Source organism: Centruroides sculpturatus, unplaced genomic scaffold (assembly GCF_000671375.1).
Source record: "Centruroides sculpturatus isolate CEXI.00-Female unplaced genomic scaffold, Cexi_2.0 scaffold272, whole genome shotgun sequence".
Taxonomy (NCBI): domain Eukaryota; kingdom Metazoa; phylum Arthropoda; class Arachnida; order Scorpiones; family Buthidae; genus Centruroides; species Centruroides sculpturatus.
The window spans coordinates 727408-740125 of NW_019384484.1; the positions used below are offsets into that span (position 1 = coordinate 727408).

Genomic DNA, 12718 nt, shown 5'->3' on the forward strand with positions numbered 1-12718 from the left:
TATATACAGGCATACCTCGACTTACGTCGGTTTCGAGTTACGTCGTTCCCGATTATACGTCGCTTGTTAAAAAAGTATATGGAAAAATAAAAATCAAGTTTAAGTCATTTTATTCGACTTTACGTCTGTCTGCCACAAATATTGAAGTCATAATATCACTAGAAAAGTGTTTAAAGCACATAAAATCATATTAATTAAAATATATAAAGCACATAAAATCATATTAATTAAAATATATACTGTATATTTACAAGTATGTACTGTATTTACAGTACATGCATTCGTAAATTTAGATGACTTTTTTCTGTACCATATTAAAAACTAAAATTTATTTGTTTGTAAGCTTAAAATAGATCCTTATTAACCACATATTATTTAAAATGCATTAATAAATAAAATACAGAACCGGGAAATGGTAATTTATGGTTTAGCCTAGTGGCAAGTAGATTCAGAGACAAGTAAATCCGACTTACGTCGCCTCTCCTGGAACCAATTACCGATGTAAGGCGAGGTATACCTGTACTTTATAATAAAGATGAGCAATTATTTATTGTGACATCCTCACAATGCAGGCTGCAATTTTTAATCATATTTTAAATTTATTTAATTTAAAATATCTGCTCTCCACCTCAAATTAGTACTGTAGTATCTTGCTCCTGTTCACCATACTTTTCCATTAGCAATGGAGTCATGCCAATCATCTATCTAGCTCCTATTGGGAAATTTTTTAACTGAAATAATGTGATTTCTGGTTTGCATTGGAAGTTCATATATAGTTAATCAGAGCCTCCTGCCTCTAAGCTTGCCATATCTGCTCTTGAATTTCATTTATCTAGCATCATTCTCAAGATTAAGGAAAGATTGATGGTCAGACAGATGAATGACAGTAAAAATTTATAGGTCTACAATTTTATTCAAATTGCAGCTCAATAATCAAACAGTGTACCAGATTCTTGGCCCTGGCAAGCAATGACATCATATCTTCTTTTCTTTTTTTATCTAAATAAGCTTAAATAAATTAGATGGAAGAATTAAGTCTGATCCTTTAAATGTGAAAACATCTTTTATAAATAGCTAATGTACATTTTAAGTGTTTCTAATGAATTGTTTTTCAGAAGTATAATTTTTTAGTTATTGACACCATATTGCTGCAATACACACTACTTGTTTTTAAACAAGTCCTCAAGTAACAATTTATAATTTGAAATAATGATGTACACAGTTTTCAAACATTTAAAAAATAATTCTTTATAAATTACGAGAACAAAAATGTCAAACAATGCCAAATAACAAGGGTTAACTTATTATTTAACTTTTGTAATTTGACATTAATTTGATGTAGTAGATGAATGTAAAATTAAAAATAAATGATGTTAAAGTAGATGAGAAAACAGGATGTCATGTGTTTTAGACATTGTCATTCTTTAGACATTCTTTAATTAATTCCAAAATAATACAAGAATTAACTATTTCACAGTGATACAAAATTTTATGATAAAAAATTTTTTAATTTCAAATTAATCTGTAATGATTTTATTAATTATAATTAATTAAGCTTATTAATTGATAATACAACTACAACACAAGTAAATTATACAAAAAAAACTGTGTTATATGAAATTTATTGAATATTCAGCAACAATAATCATGAAGATAATAAACTACACTTAATTAGGCATGCAAGAGAAAGTAAATGATGTCTACATTTTCTAATATTCTAAATTTTTAAAACCTTTTAATTTTAAATAAAATATATAATTTTTTGGATTTTTAATATGAGGGCTATTTTTTAAATAAATAGCCCTCATATTAAATGAGTGAGAATGACGTGTGATTGCAGCAGTGTGCATGAGCATCTGCTTTCAGCATGCTTTGCGCGTGTTTAGATGCCATTTGCAGCCTTATGGTCTGTCTGTGTGCTGAACTGTAGAAGTTTATAATGTTTAAGAAAATTGAGTCACCTGCCGACTGTAAGATAGATCTGTTATTCGATTTCAGCACAAAAGATCATGGTAACTGTCTTTTAGGACAGGAAAGGGAGTTTATTAGTGGATTTTATGTAAAGAGTCACAACAATCAATTCTGATGCTTATTGTGACCTTGAGAAAACTCCGCCATGCCATACAAGACAAGCAGCGTGGTCTAATGTCTTCTGGCGGCAGGCGGCAGATTTCTTTGAAGTCGGAATTTTAAAAATTTTTGAGCGGTATGACAAATGTTTGAACAAAACTGGAAATTATGTAGAAAAGTAGATAAAAGTATGTAGAATATGAGAAAAAATATATTTTAATGATATTTACAGTATTTTTCTTCTTATTAAAAAAAATGGACCTTATTTAAAAAATAGTCCTTGTAGATGAGTTAATTTATTCATATTATTTAAAAACAGCTAATATATAACATTACTGATTTCACTTAATCATTTCAATTTTACTAATTTTAAAAATAAAAATAATAATTTTTTTGTAAATAAGTATTTGTAATAACTTACATGCTTTTTTCAAGTCTTCTTCTGATGCCTTGAAACGTTTATGTTTTAAGCCTAATACAGCATAATGATCTTGATTCTATAAAAAAATAAATTATTCAAATTTCTTAAATACAATTTTTAAAAAATTATGTAAATATCAGTTTATTTTAATAAACTAATTATACGAATACAAATCAAACAATTCATTTTAATTATTACACTCATTGACAAAGTAAATTACACACACAGATAAAATTGTCCAATTATTGCAAAACTTGATACACAGTTATGTCTCAGACAGGTATTAAAATTATTACACAGTGGAGTCCACTTTTATGATCACTTTAGGACTTGCAACTGTTGATAGTAATAACTGGCTGATAACATTAAACAGAGAACAAAAAATTTTCATTAATAAAATCAGTGTATTATAAACAATTTGACATCTGTAAAGTTTATATTTATCATAAATTGTACAGTTAATACAACATTACACATGCTATATTTCTTATAAACAATTGTTTTGGGAAAACAACATAAAAGTTATTTGAAAAAGTTTTCAAGTGTTTTCTGTTGTTTGTTTGCATTTATTAATACAATTCTCATAGTCATAATGCTTTTTAAAATTTGTTGCTCTATATTGCCTACCACATTGAAAAATTTGTTGTGTTAGATGGAGGAACTTCTGTAATATCTTGTAAGTTAATTGAATTCAAGGGTTGGATTTCATGTTGATCTTTGGTTAAACAAGAGAAGAACAAATTATCACACAGGCACTAATTACATATAAATATCGTTATATTTGCAAGTGCTTTTGACGTGCTATAAAACGTCGTCTGACGATAGGACGATGTTTTATAGCACGTCAAAAGCACTTGCAAATATAGCGATATTTATATGTGATTAACGCCTGTGTGATGATTTGTTCTTCTGTAATATCTTCTTCTGTAAATAGGTTAGGTCCATTTTCTTCTGATAATTTGGAGTTATCATCAGCAACATCTGAACATATTTCTGATAGTCATTGTAGATGTCACTTCAATATATTCACCCAATTTTCAAATTCATCTTTAGAAATACTGTCTGGAACTGTTTTGCAAATTTGAGCTTTAACACACGCTATTTGTTTTTAAACAAGTCCTCACAATCAAAGAAAAATAACAATTTATAATTTGAAATAATGATGTACACCAGTGATTCTCAAACTTTTTTGATCCACCGCCCCCTTTGTTCCATAAAGTTATACCCAACGCCCCCTAACCCATTTTCTCTTGTGTGAGAAAAGGATTGGAAATATTCTTAGGAAAACTTTTCTATGAATCTCACACTTTGTGCCCTTACTGTACATTGTTCTCATCATCTGGAAACCATTAAACGCAATGTTTCCTCTTATCAGCCCCAATTTTGCCTTTGGTCACCGTTCAATACCCTGCCTCTATCATAGATCTATTCATCGCGCCAGAAGGGGGCGTTATTGCTTACTTTGAGAAACGCTGAGCTAAAATAAAAGTCAATGTGTTAGAAATATTCAAGTTGTGACCTTCAATAAAAAATAAAAAATATATAAAATGTCAACATTTTATATATATTCCGTCAAATTTTTATATATAGAATTTGTCTGCCGTCGCCCCTCTATATTTCCTTAACGCCTCCCCAATTCTCTTTGAGCCTTCTACTGCCCCCCTGAAAGCCTCCAGTGCCCACAAGGGGGCGTTATTGCCCACTTTGAGAAACGCTGATGTACACTTTTCAAACATTTAAAAAATAATTCTTTATAAATTACAAGAACAATGTCAAACAATGCCAAATTACAAGGGTTAACTTATTATTTAACTTTTGTAATTTGGCATTAATTTGATGTAGATGATGAATGTAAAAGTTCTTTGAAAGGAGTTTCAGCATTAATTTTAGAAAATTTGCCTTTTTAGAAAAATTTTCAATGGATTTGCTTCCAAGACTAGTAAATGCAATGCATCAAAAAAGAAAATCTTTTTTGTAATTGCACTTGCATCAGATTGATCTTAAATTTTATAAAGTTCACCTATAATTTGCACATGAATTTGCCTGCTGTAATGAGTTTTTAAAGTTTGTATAATACCTTCGTTACATGGCTGAATTAACAATGTAGTGTTTGAATGTAAGAAGACCATTTTGATGTTTTCTTACAAACAAATGGTTTATGCTATGCAGTTGATCTACTAACAATGTTTTTTTACTTCAATTTACAATACCACTTAATTAACCAATTGTTGAAACTTTGTTGAAATTGTTGAAAGTCCAGTTTTATCTGCATTATAAATATACTGAGGTCAGTATACAGCAATAATTTTTGGTTACACTGTCTTTATCCACACATAGCTGCTAACAAATCAGCACTTTTTTCTTTACTATGAAAACATTTATATATAATATTCTCTTGATTTTTCCACCTGTTGGACCATCCATCAGTTGTAATGAAATCATCTTAACCCATAGCTTTTGCTAGTTCTGCTTTTTGACACATAATAGGTTCAATAAACAGAGCATTTTTTTTTCACAAACATTACCAAACCAAATTTTTAATGCTGACTCAAATTGACTATCCTCTCCTGATCATTCTCTCTTCTGATCACATGGATCAGAAGAGAGAATGATCACATGTTCTCATTAGAAAGTGAAGAAATTTCTGTTTGATCTGTTTTTTAAGATCTTACACAAGAGTGATTCTGAAATTTTTAATGTATAGCCATACTGTATTCACTCATTTTTGGCAACTTATCACAGCACTCAAATTCTTTTCTTTTCTTTAAAACTTTCTCTACACTCTTGCTTTGCTTTTGCCATGATCCAAAGAGTTTTTTTATAGAGCAATTTATAGTTTTCTTAACTCAACAGATTGCAAAATTACACTACAGAAATCTCAACAGGTGCACATGTTTAGCCCCACTCACTGTGACAGTGTTTTGAAAAGATAAAAGGTACACTTCAGGAAAAGATCTGATTTAATTTTCTAAGAATTCTTGTCATGTACAGTACATGGCATATCATGCTTCATGTTAAAAGTAAGTTTCAAGGAAAAGATAAATTTACAGTAGTATGAATTTTCTAAGAATTCTTATCATTTGTCTCCAAGTATAATTATCACAACTGATAACGTTAGCCACAGTTTGATTATAATAGGCAGATTATATAATATATTTAACTAATTTTATATAGTGATTTGGGACCAACTGATTATGATAGCAACATCCAATCAATGATAATATTTGTGATTATAATAACCAGATTCCATTATAGTTGTAGTCCAATTGCAAGCCAAAAAATGCCTTGGTTTAGGCAGTGAGAGTTTGAATGTTAAGTTGCAAAGGCAATTTGCTACCCACTTCAAGAGGTGGAAATGTATTCAGTATTCTTGCATTTATTATGTCATTTATGATCTAAGTCAGGGCTTCTTAAACTTTTTTTATTCACGACCCCATTTATGATTGTGATTTTTTTGCGACCAAAAAAAAAATATAAAATACAGATATATACAAATTTGCAAAAACAATAATGGTGTACTACCACAGTTCACTCTTGTGTTACAATAGAACAGAGACAACTGAATACACTGAAAAGCAACAACACTACACTAGTTTACGCTACAGTGTTGCTGAATTGTTGTCTCTCTGCACCAGAAGTGACACAAAGCGCAACTCACAAAACCTATCGCACAAAGCGTGCCATTTTCAAACTCTCACAAATTATTTTCAATATTTTGCATTAAAATCTCGCGACCCCAAATGGGGTCGCAACCCATAGTTTAAGAAGTCCTGATCTAAGTGAATAATAAAAATTGATATACTGATTTATCTTTTTATAGTTATCAAATAGATGTAATTTTTCGAATATGTTTGCTTTTTTCAGTAACTGATTTATTTCACTTTAGCCACCACAAAGTGTACATGTGAGAAATCTGAATAGCTTACGAGCCTCAAAACAGAAAATGTCTTCAAAATAAGTGAAAATAGTAACTCCAAGCAAGGAAAAAGTAACTGAAATAAAATAAGTTGGCTATGATGATATACATTATTTGTATGGATGTCCAAATGTTATTTTATGTTTATGGGTTTTGTTTCATTTGATGTTGTGATTTAGTTTGAGAATGTTTTCTTTTGTTTAAAATCTTATTTTCATTATTAACTAATAGTAATTACAAATAAAGCAATCATAATTTGTAGTTATGACCAGTAAATACCACAAATCGAGCTTCCAGTTATTGGTGCAGCATCATAATTTAGAACTAATGCTCGTACAAAGTCTAGACATTTATGTGCATTTCTCGCTTCTGCATAATCGGTGTCACAATTGTGAATTCTGGTTTTGAAAAGTTCATTTTTTCATGTTTTTCCCTCTTCTTGCATTTGCATAAATGCAACCATATAGCAAAGACTCAAATAGATGCCAGTCTCTGGCAAAACCAAAACCAGAACTTGGGAATTTCTGGTTTCATTTTTTGAGTGCTTCATATCTGAGTTGTTTGACCAAAATTAGCAAAAGGGATTGTTAATTATCCTTTGCTATATATGCATATTTTGATCCATTCTTTACTTGGTTTCTTTATTTTTTGTAGAACATAACTGTAAGCTAATAAGCACTGGATTAGTCAGCCAGTTTGATAATTAAATGCAGGAGGTGTCTATTAGAAGATATACAGTATGTCTCTCTAAAAAAATAATTGAGAGAAAAATCACCTGTATTTACCATTCTTTCTAATGAGTTATCTTCTTAAATTTTGCAAATTAAAATTTTTAATTTATTAAAATTATTGATTAGAAAAAAGTTTTCAGAGTTGCAGAATTATTAAAACTTAACACATTTAATTAAATAAAAAGTCCAGAAACAAAATGCATAACATATATACAGTAGAGCATCATTTATCTGAATCAATTGGGGACTGGGATTGTTCAGATAACTTATTTTTTGGATAACTGATTATGTACGAAAAAATATATTAACCTATCTCATGTTGAAGTTTTTCTCTGTTGTGTGTCAGTTCGCGTTGAATTTTCGTTGCTGTTATGCCTAACAAAAATTTTTATAATAATCGTGGCTATTGTATCGTTAAAAATTCTTTCTTTATTTTATACAAACAAATACAGTAGAACCTCGATTATCCGGACCTCTATTCTCCAGATTTTCAATTATCCAGATTGTTCAAAATAAACAAAAATTTTACGAATTTGCTGATTTGCGCTTGACGAATTATGTACGTCATGGACTGTTTATGTACGTGATGGAATGCATAACTTTTTTTGTTTCAACAACGTCTCACCCAGCACAGTGGTCATAAACTCTTAAATATATTTTAGGTTGTAATAAAAATATAACTTGACATACGTATTTATAAATAATTTATATGCAAGTTACATCATTTCTATGACCAAGGGCGGCATAAGGCATGGACGACGTGGGCCACCGCCTTTGCCTCGTGCCTTGAAGGTTTATGCATTACTTAAAAGTCGCAAACGCGATGAAAAAATTTTACTCATCATAAAACGATAAAGTTTGTCTAATTTTTATTCATAAAAATGCAGTTTCAACTGCTTTTTATTTTATAAAATCCGTCTTCTTGCGCCACCAGAGGGCCTTTTAAACAATAGGTAGTCTGTTAGCGCTGGTCAGTAGTAATCCAAATTCAATACAAACATTTGTTTCTTGAAAATTTGATCATGATTTAAATACAGTGTTTATTTTTAATATTACCGATATGTCATCGAAAAGAAAACGTATTGTATTATCATTAAAAGACAAATTAAAGTATTTGTTTCAATTATCTGAATTTTTCCTTAACCGGACTACTTTCATCCCCAATTAGTCCGGATAATCGAGGTTCTACTATAAATTGAAAAATATAAAAACAAAAAAAATTATACTTTAGAAATTAATCTAGTATCAAAAACGTTTGATTCAGCACGACACATGCCCCAACACACAGTCCTCAGAAAAACACCACACACATACACAAACAAAAAAGTATTGGAGTAGCCCAAGACAGCCAAAGGTTGCAGCACCACAGCACTAGCAAAAATTTAAATTTGCTGACTGGAATGCTTTCGGTTAACCAGCTTTCGGATAAACGACACTCTACTGTATATATATTGTTTCTTCCATATTATAAATATATATACACAATATGGAAGAAACAATAAAAGTCTTCATATCTTGTCCTTTCTCATAACCTCAGGAATAAAACAGTCTTTATGGGATGAGTTCACCTTTTCTTTGAGACTTCTTGTCCACCTCGTTGTGCATAACTTTCCCGGAGAAAACACAATGTAATAGAACAAATTTAAAATTAGTTTACAGTGTCATTCATTAAGAGATTTTGTTAAAAAACAACTTTTATATTATTAATAACTACAAAAACTGCAAATTGTTTAATTTTGAGGGGAATACACGAGTTTTACATAAAATTATAAATGCTAATAACAAGTAAAATCTTCATGAAAGTCCGAAATCTAGAGTTATGGCATGTGATCCCTTTCTATCTTCCCACTCCTCGATTTATAACCACCAAAACTTAATAGTATCAATGCCCTTTATACACAAGCTACAACACTAAATTTTTTTTTCTGAATCATTACCCCATCCTAAAATATTAAATGAAATAGACTCCAACAAACACACAAAAATTTATTTTTGCCATTTTTGGATTCAGGAGATCTCAAAACAGATATTTGCAAAAAACTCAGAGAATCAAATTTGACATGATTCCAATATTTTCCCATTTACATACATAACAAGCTGAGAAAGTAAAACACTGTTTTTATTTATAAAATTTATAAATAATGTGACTTCTGGTCAAAATTGGAAGTTCATATATAGTTAATCATGGTTTCCTGTCCCTAAGCTTTCTGTATCTGGTTTTGACTTTCATCTAACTCCATTCTCAAGATTAAGGACAGATAAACTGACAGACAGACACCTGTGGAAATTCATACATCTGCAATTTTCAAATTGCAGCCCAATAAATACAATAAATACTGTAAAGTTTAATAGAAAATGAAATACCTAAAATGTACAATATATAGTAAATGTAGATTTTAATTATTTTCTTATTACTGGTATACAGAAAGTAACTCTCATTATAAAGAAAGATAACAGTTAGATTTCAAGTATAATTTGTTTTGAAAATCAAAATTTTATAAATAAGTATTTGAATACTTTATTAATAACTGACATCAAACAGATATGTGCACGGAAATACCAGCTTCCCTCAAATAGTAACTAGAGAGAAAATATGCATTTTAAAATAGTAACTACAGCTATTATTCAAATAAAACCAATAATTGTTTTTGAATAGAAAATAATATATGTTCTCTGAATTTCTCATTATAAAGTTTAGTTAAAAGATATTAAAATAATCAATGTTGTTCATGTTAATGGGAAAAATCTAAAACAGAATGCAGAGATATAAACAATATATACTTAAATATCTCTTATGTTCTGTTTTCATATTAATTTTTTAAGTGTTTTAGTTTCATTTCTTTTTTTACATTTTTTTACTTTTTTTTTGTGATTATATCTACTTTTCAATCTATTTAATACTAATTCTGTAATACTAAATAAATAATAGTAATTCTGTGAATGTTTTTACCTTCCAGTCTTTTGGATCTAAATTACGTAAATAATTTATATCTTCAATTTCATCTTCACCACTGACATCATCCTCATCTGAACTACTACTTTCTACTGAATGGAAGGAATTTGAATAATGATTTCGTCTTCTGGAACAAATGATTTCAAACCATTTTCCAACTGGTTCAACTTTAACTTTGGTAAAAGCTATAAAAATAAATCATTTTAAATTTAGAAAATATTAAATTCATCAAAAATTAAAAATAATTAAAGTTTAATGCAAAATATCATAAATATAAGTATTAAATTTTCTTCCTGTATGATAGCAATGTCACATCAAAATTAATTGGGCTATTATTATGGTATAATTAATAATTAGAAACTAAGTACAGTAGAGCGTCGATTATCCGAAAGAATTCCAGTCAGCAAATTTAAATTTTCGCCAGTGCTGTGGTGCTGCAATCTTTGGCTATGTCTTGGGCTATTCAAATATTTTACGTTTTTTATACTAAATTAACTTCTGAAGTATAATTTTTTATTGTTTTTATATTTTTCAATATATTTATTTTGTTTGTACAAAATAAAAAATAATTTTTAACGATACAATAGTCTTCGTTAGGCTTAACATCGACTAAAATTCAACGCAAAGCGACACGCAACAGAGAAAAATGTCAAGATGGGATAAATTAATATATTTTTTCATACATAATCGGTTATCCGAAACATCAATCTTCTGAACAACTCCAGTCCCCAATGGATTCGGATAATCGACGCTCCACTGTAATTTGGTACTAGAGGTAGATGTTAGGCACCATCTCTCATCTAAATTAATAATTATAATAATTTAATAAATAATTTAGCATATTCTAGAAGAAAAGAAGGAGCCTGGAGTGGGTCTTGAACCCACAACCTTTGCTTACTGTGTGGTATGCTTGCCAGTCATGTCATCCAGACCCTGAGCAAGTTTTTGCTTTCAGGCATATTTAAATTCAGATATAACCATTCACAGTTACTTACTGGGGTCTGGATGGTGTAACTGGCAAGTACACTGCATATTAAGTGGGTTCAAGTCCTGCTCCAGGCTAGTTCTTTTCTTCCAAAATGTTCTAAATTATTTGTTAAATTATTATAATTATTAATTTAGATAAGAGATGGTGTCTAATATCTACCTCTAGTACCAAAATACTTAATTTCTAATTATTAATTACAGTATGAGAATGCGAGTAGAGAGCCATTTATTCGAAAATTTATTCATTTTATTTATCCCAGTCTTAGATTTTCCCACTTGATTAATAATTTCTATGTAATATTTTAGCTATGAAATAGACCAAAAATTGCCAATTTGGTGGGAAAGGGAAGTAGAACTTCCCTTAGAAAATTCTTATTGCAATTATCTGACGAACATCTGTCCCTTTCATCAGATGTATGTCCTGTCAGATGATCAGAAAACTAAAATCTGATTGGCAGAACCTTAGAATAAAAAAGGAAAAAATTCACGAGTTTGGGGCAGTCCACAATAATAAGAGTATGCCATAAATGACGACTAGTTGACTGGAATTCGGACCTGCCATACTAATAGAAGCAGAAGATGATAGTCCCACTCCAACTCTCTAGCATTCATCTCACATTCTCCAAGTTTGATCAACAGAAGTATTATCCTTATTTTTAACCGATTGTAAACTCTCTCTCACGCTTAGAGATTTATTTTAGATAGGCTTGATTTATGATAGGTTATATTATGTATCTCAATTTAAGTATCTCTTTGATTTATTTTATTCATTAAATCCTTTTTGTTCTTTGTTAACCTGTTGATTTCCTTCAGTTACTTAAGTATGGACATTCACCTCACTATGATCAAAGTTACCTGCAACTCATCCCCACTCAATAGAATATAGCCCTCCATTTAACATCTAGATCATAACATCACGAGTTAGAGTGCAAAACTTCTACCATAGCTGGTGTCAGTCCTGACGTTGGAGGGATTGTATGATCCTCATGGCATTCTATAAAAAGCCATCCAGTGACGAAGCGAGTCTTAATGACCCAACAGACCAAATGGGTTACAAGTAATATCATAACAACCCCTTAGTCTCACAATAGCATGCACGATTAATTACGGCAAGAATTTGAATTAGTATCAATACACGAAACTTTGGGATGTTGATATATATACATAACAGCCATTGTTGTAACTAATCATTATAATCAAAATTAAATTTTATAGGATTTAAAATTAATCTTAAATTATTAGTTTAGATCAGGGGTCATCAACTTTTTGGTTGCTAAGGGTACAATAAAAATTTTAAAAACCATTGAGAGTGCAAAGTTAAATTTTGAAAAAAATCATAATGTTGTAATAAAGAAACAAAAGAATTATGTTTTGAAATATGTATATTTATATAAAATAAAGATTATACATGCATTCAATAACTGAAAAATAAAAATTAAGAGTATGTACAGAACATAACACAAAACCAAATTAAGCAAAATTACAAGTATATATATTTGCATTTGAGTGACTATGGTTCTAGAGGGCATATCTGAAAAATGCCACAGATGCCACATTGCCAACACCTGGTTTAGATAATTTTTTAAGATATTGATCTGTTTAAGTTGATATTAATTTTCCAAATTACGACGAAACAAAAA

At 29.7% G+C, this 12718-nt stretch overlaps 1 protein-coding gene across 1 annotated transcript in view; it reads right to left on the bottom strand.

Moving 5' to 3' along the window:
• The window catches only part of LOC111621546 (dnaJ homolog subfamily C member 2-like), a 58389-nt gene that overhangs the window by 37252 nt on the left and 8419 nt on the right, over nucleotides 1-12718 (bottom strand). The window contains exons 2-3 of the mRNA XM_023363711.1: nucleotides 10089-10276; nucleotides 2492-2567 (exon numbers count right to left, since the gene is read on the bottom strand). Coding sequence (XP_023219479.1) covers nucleotides 2492-2567; nucleotides 10089-10276 — 264 coding nt within the window. The remainder of the gene's footprint in view (nucleotides 1-2491; nucleotides 2568-10088; nucleotides 10277-12718) is intronic.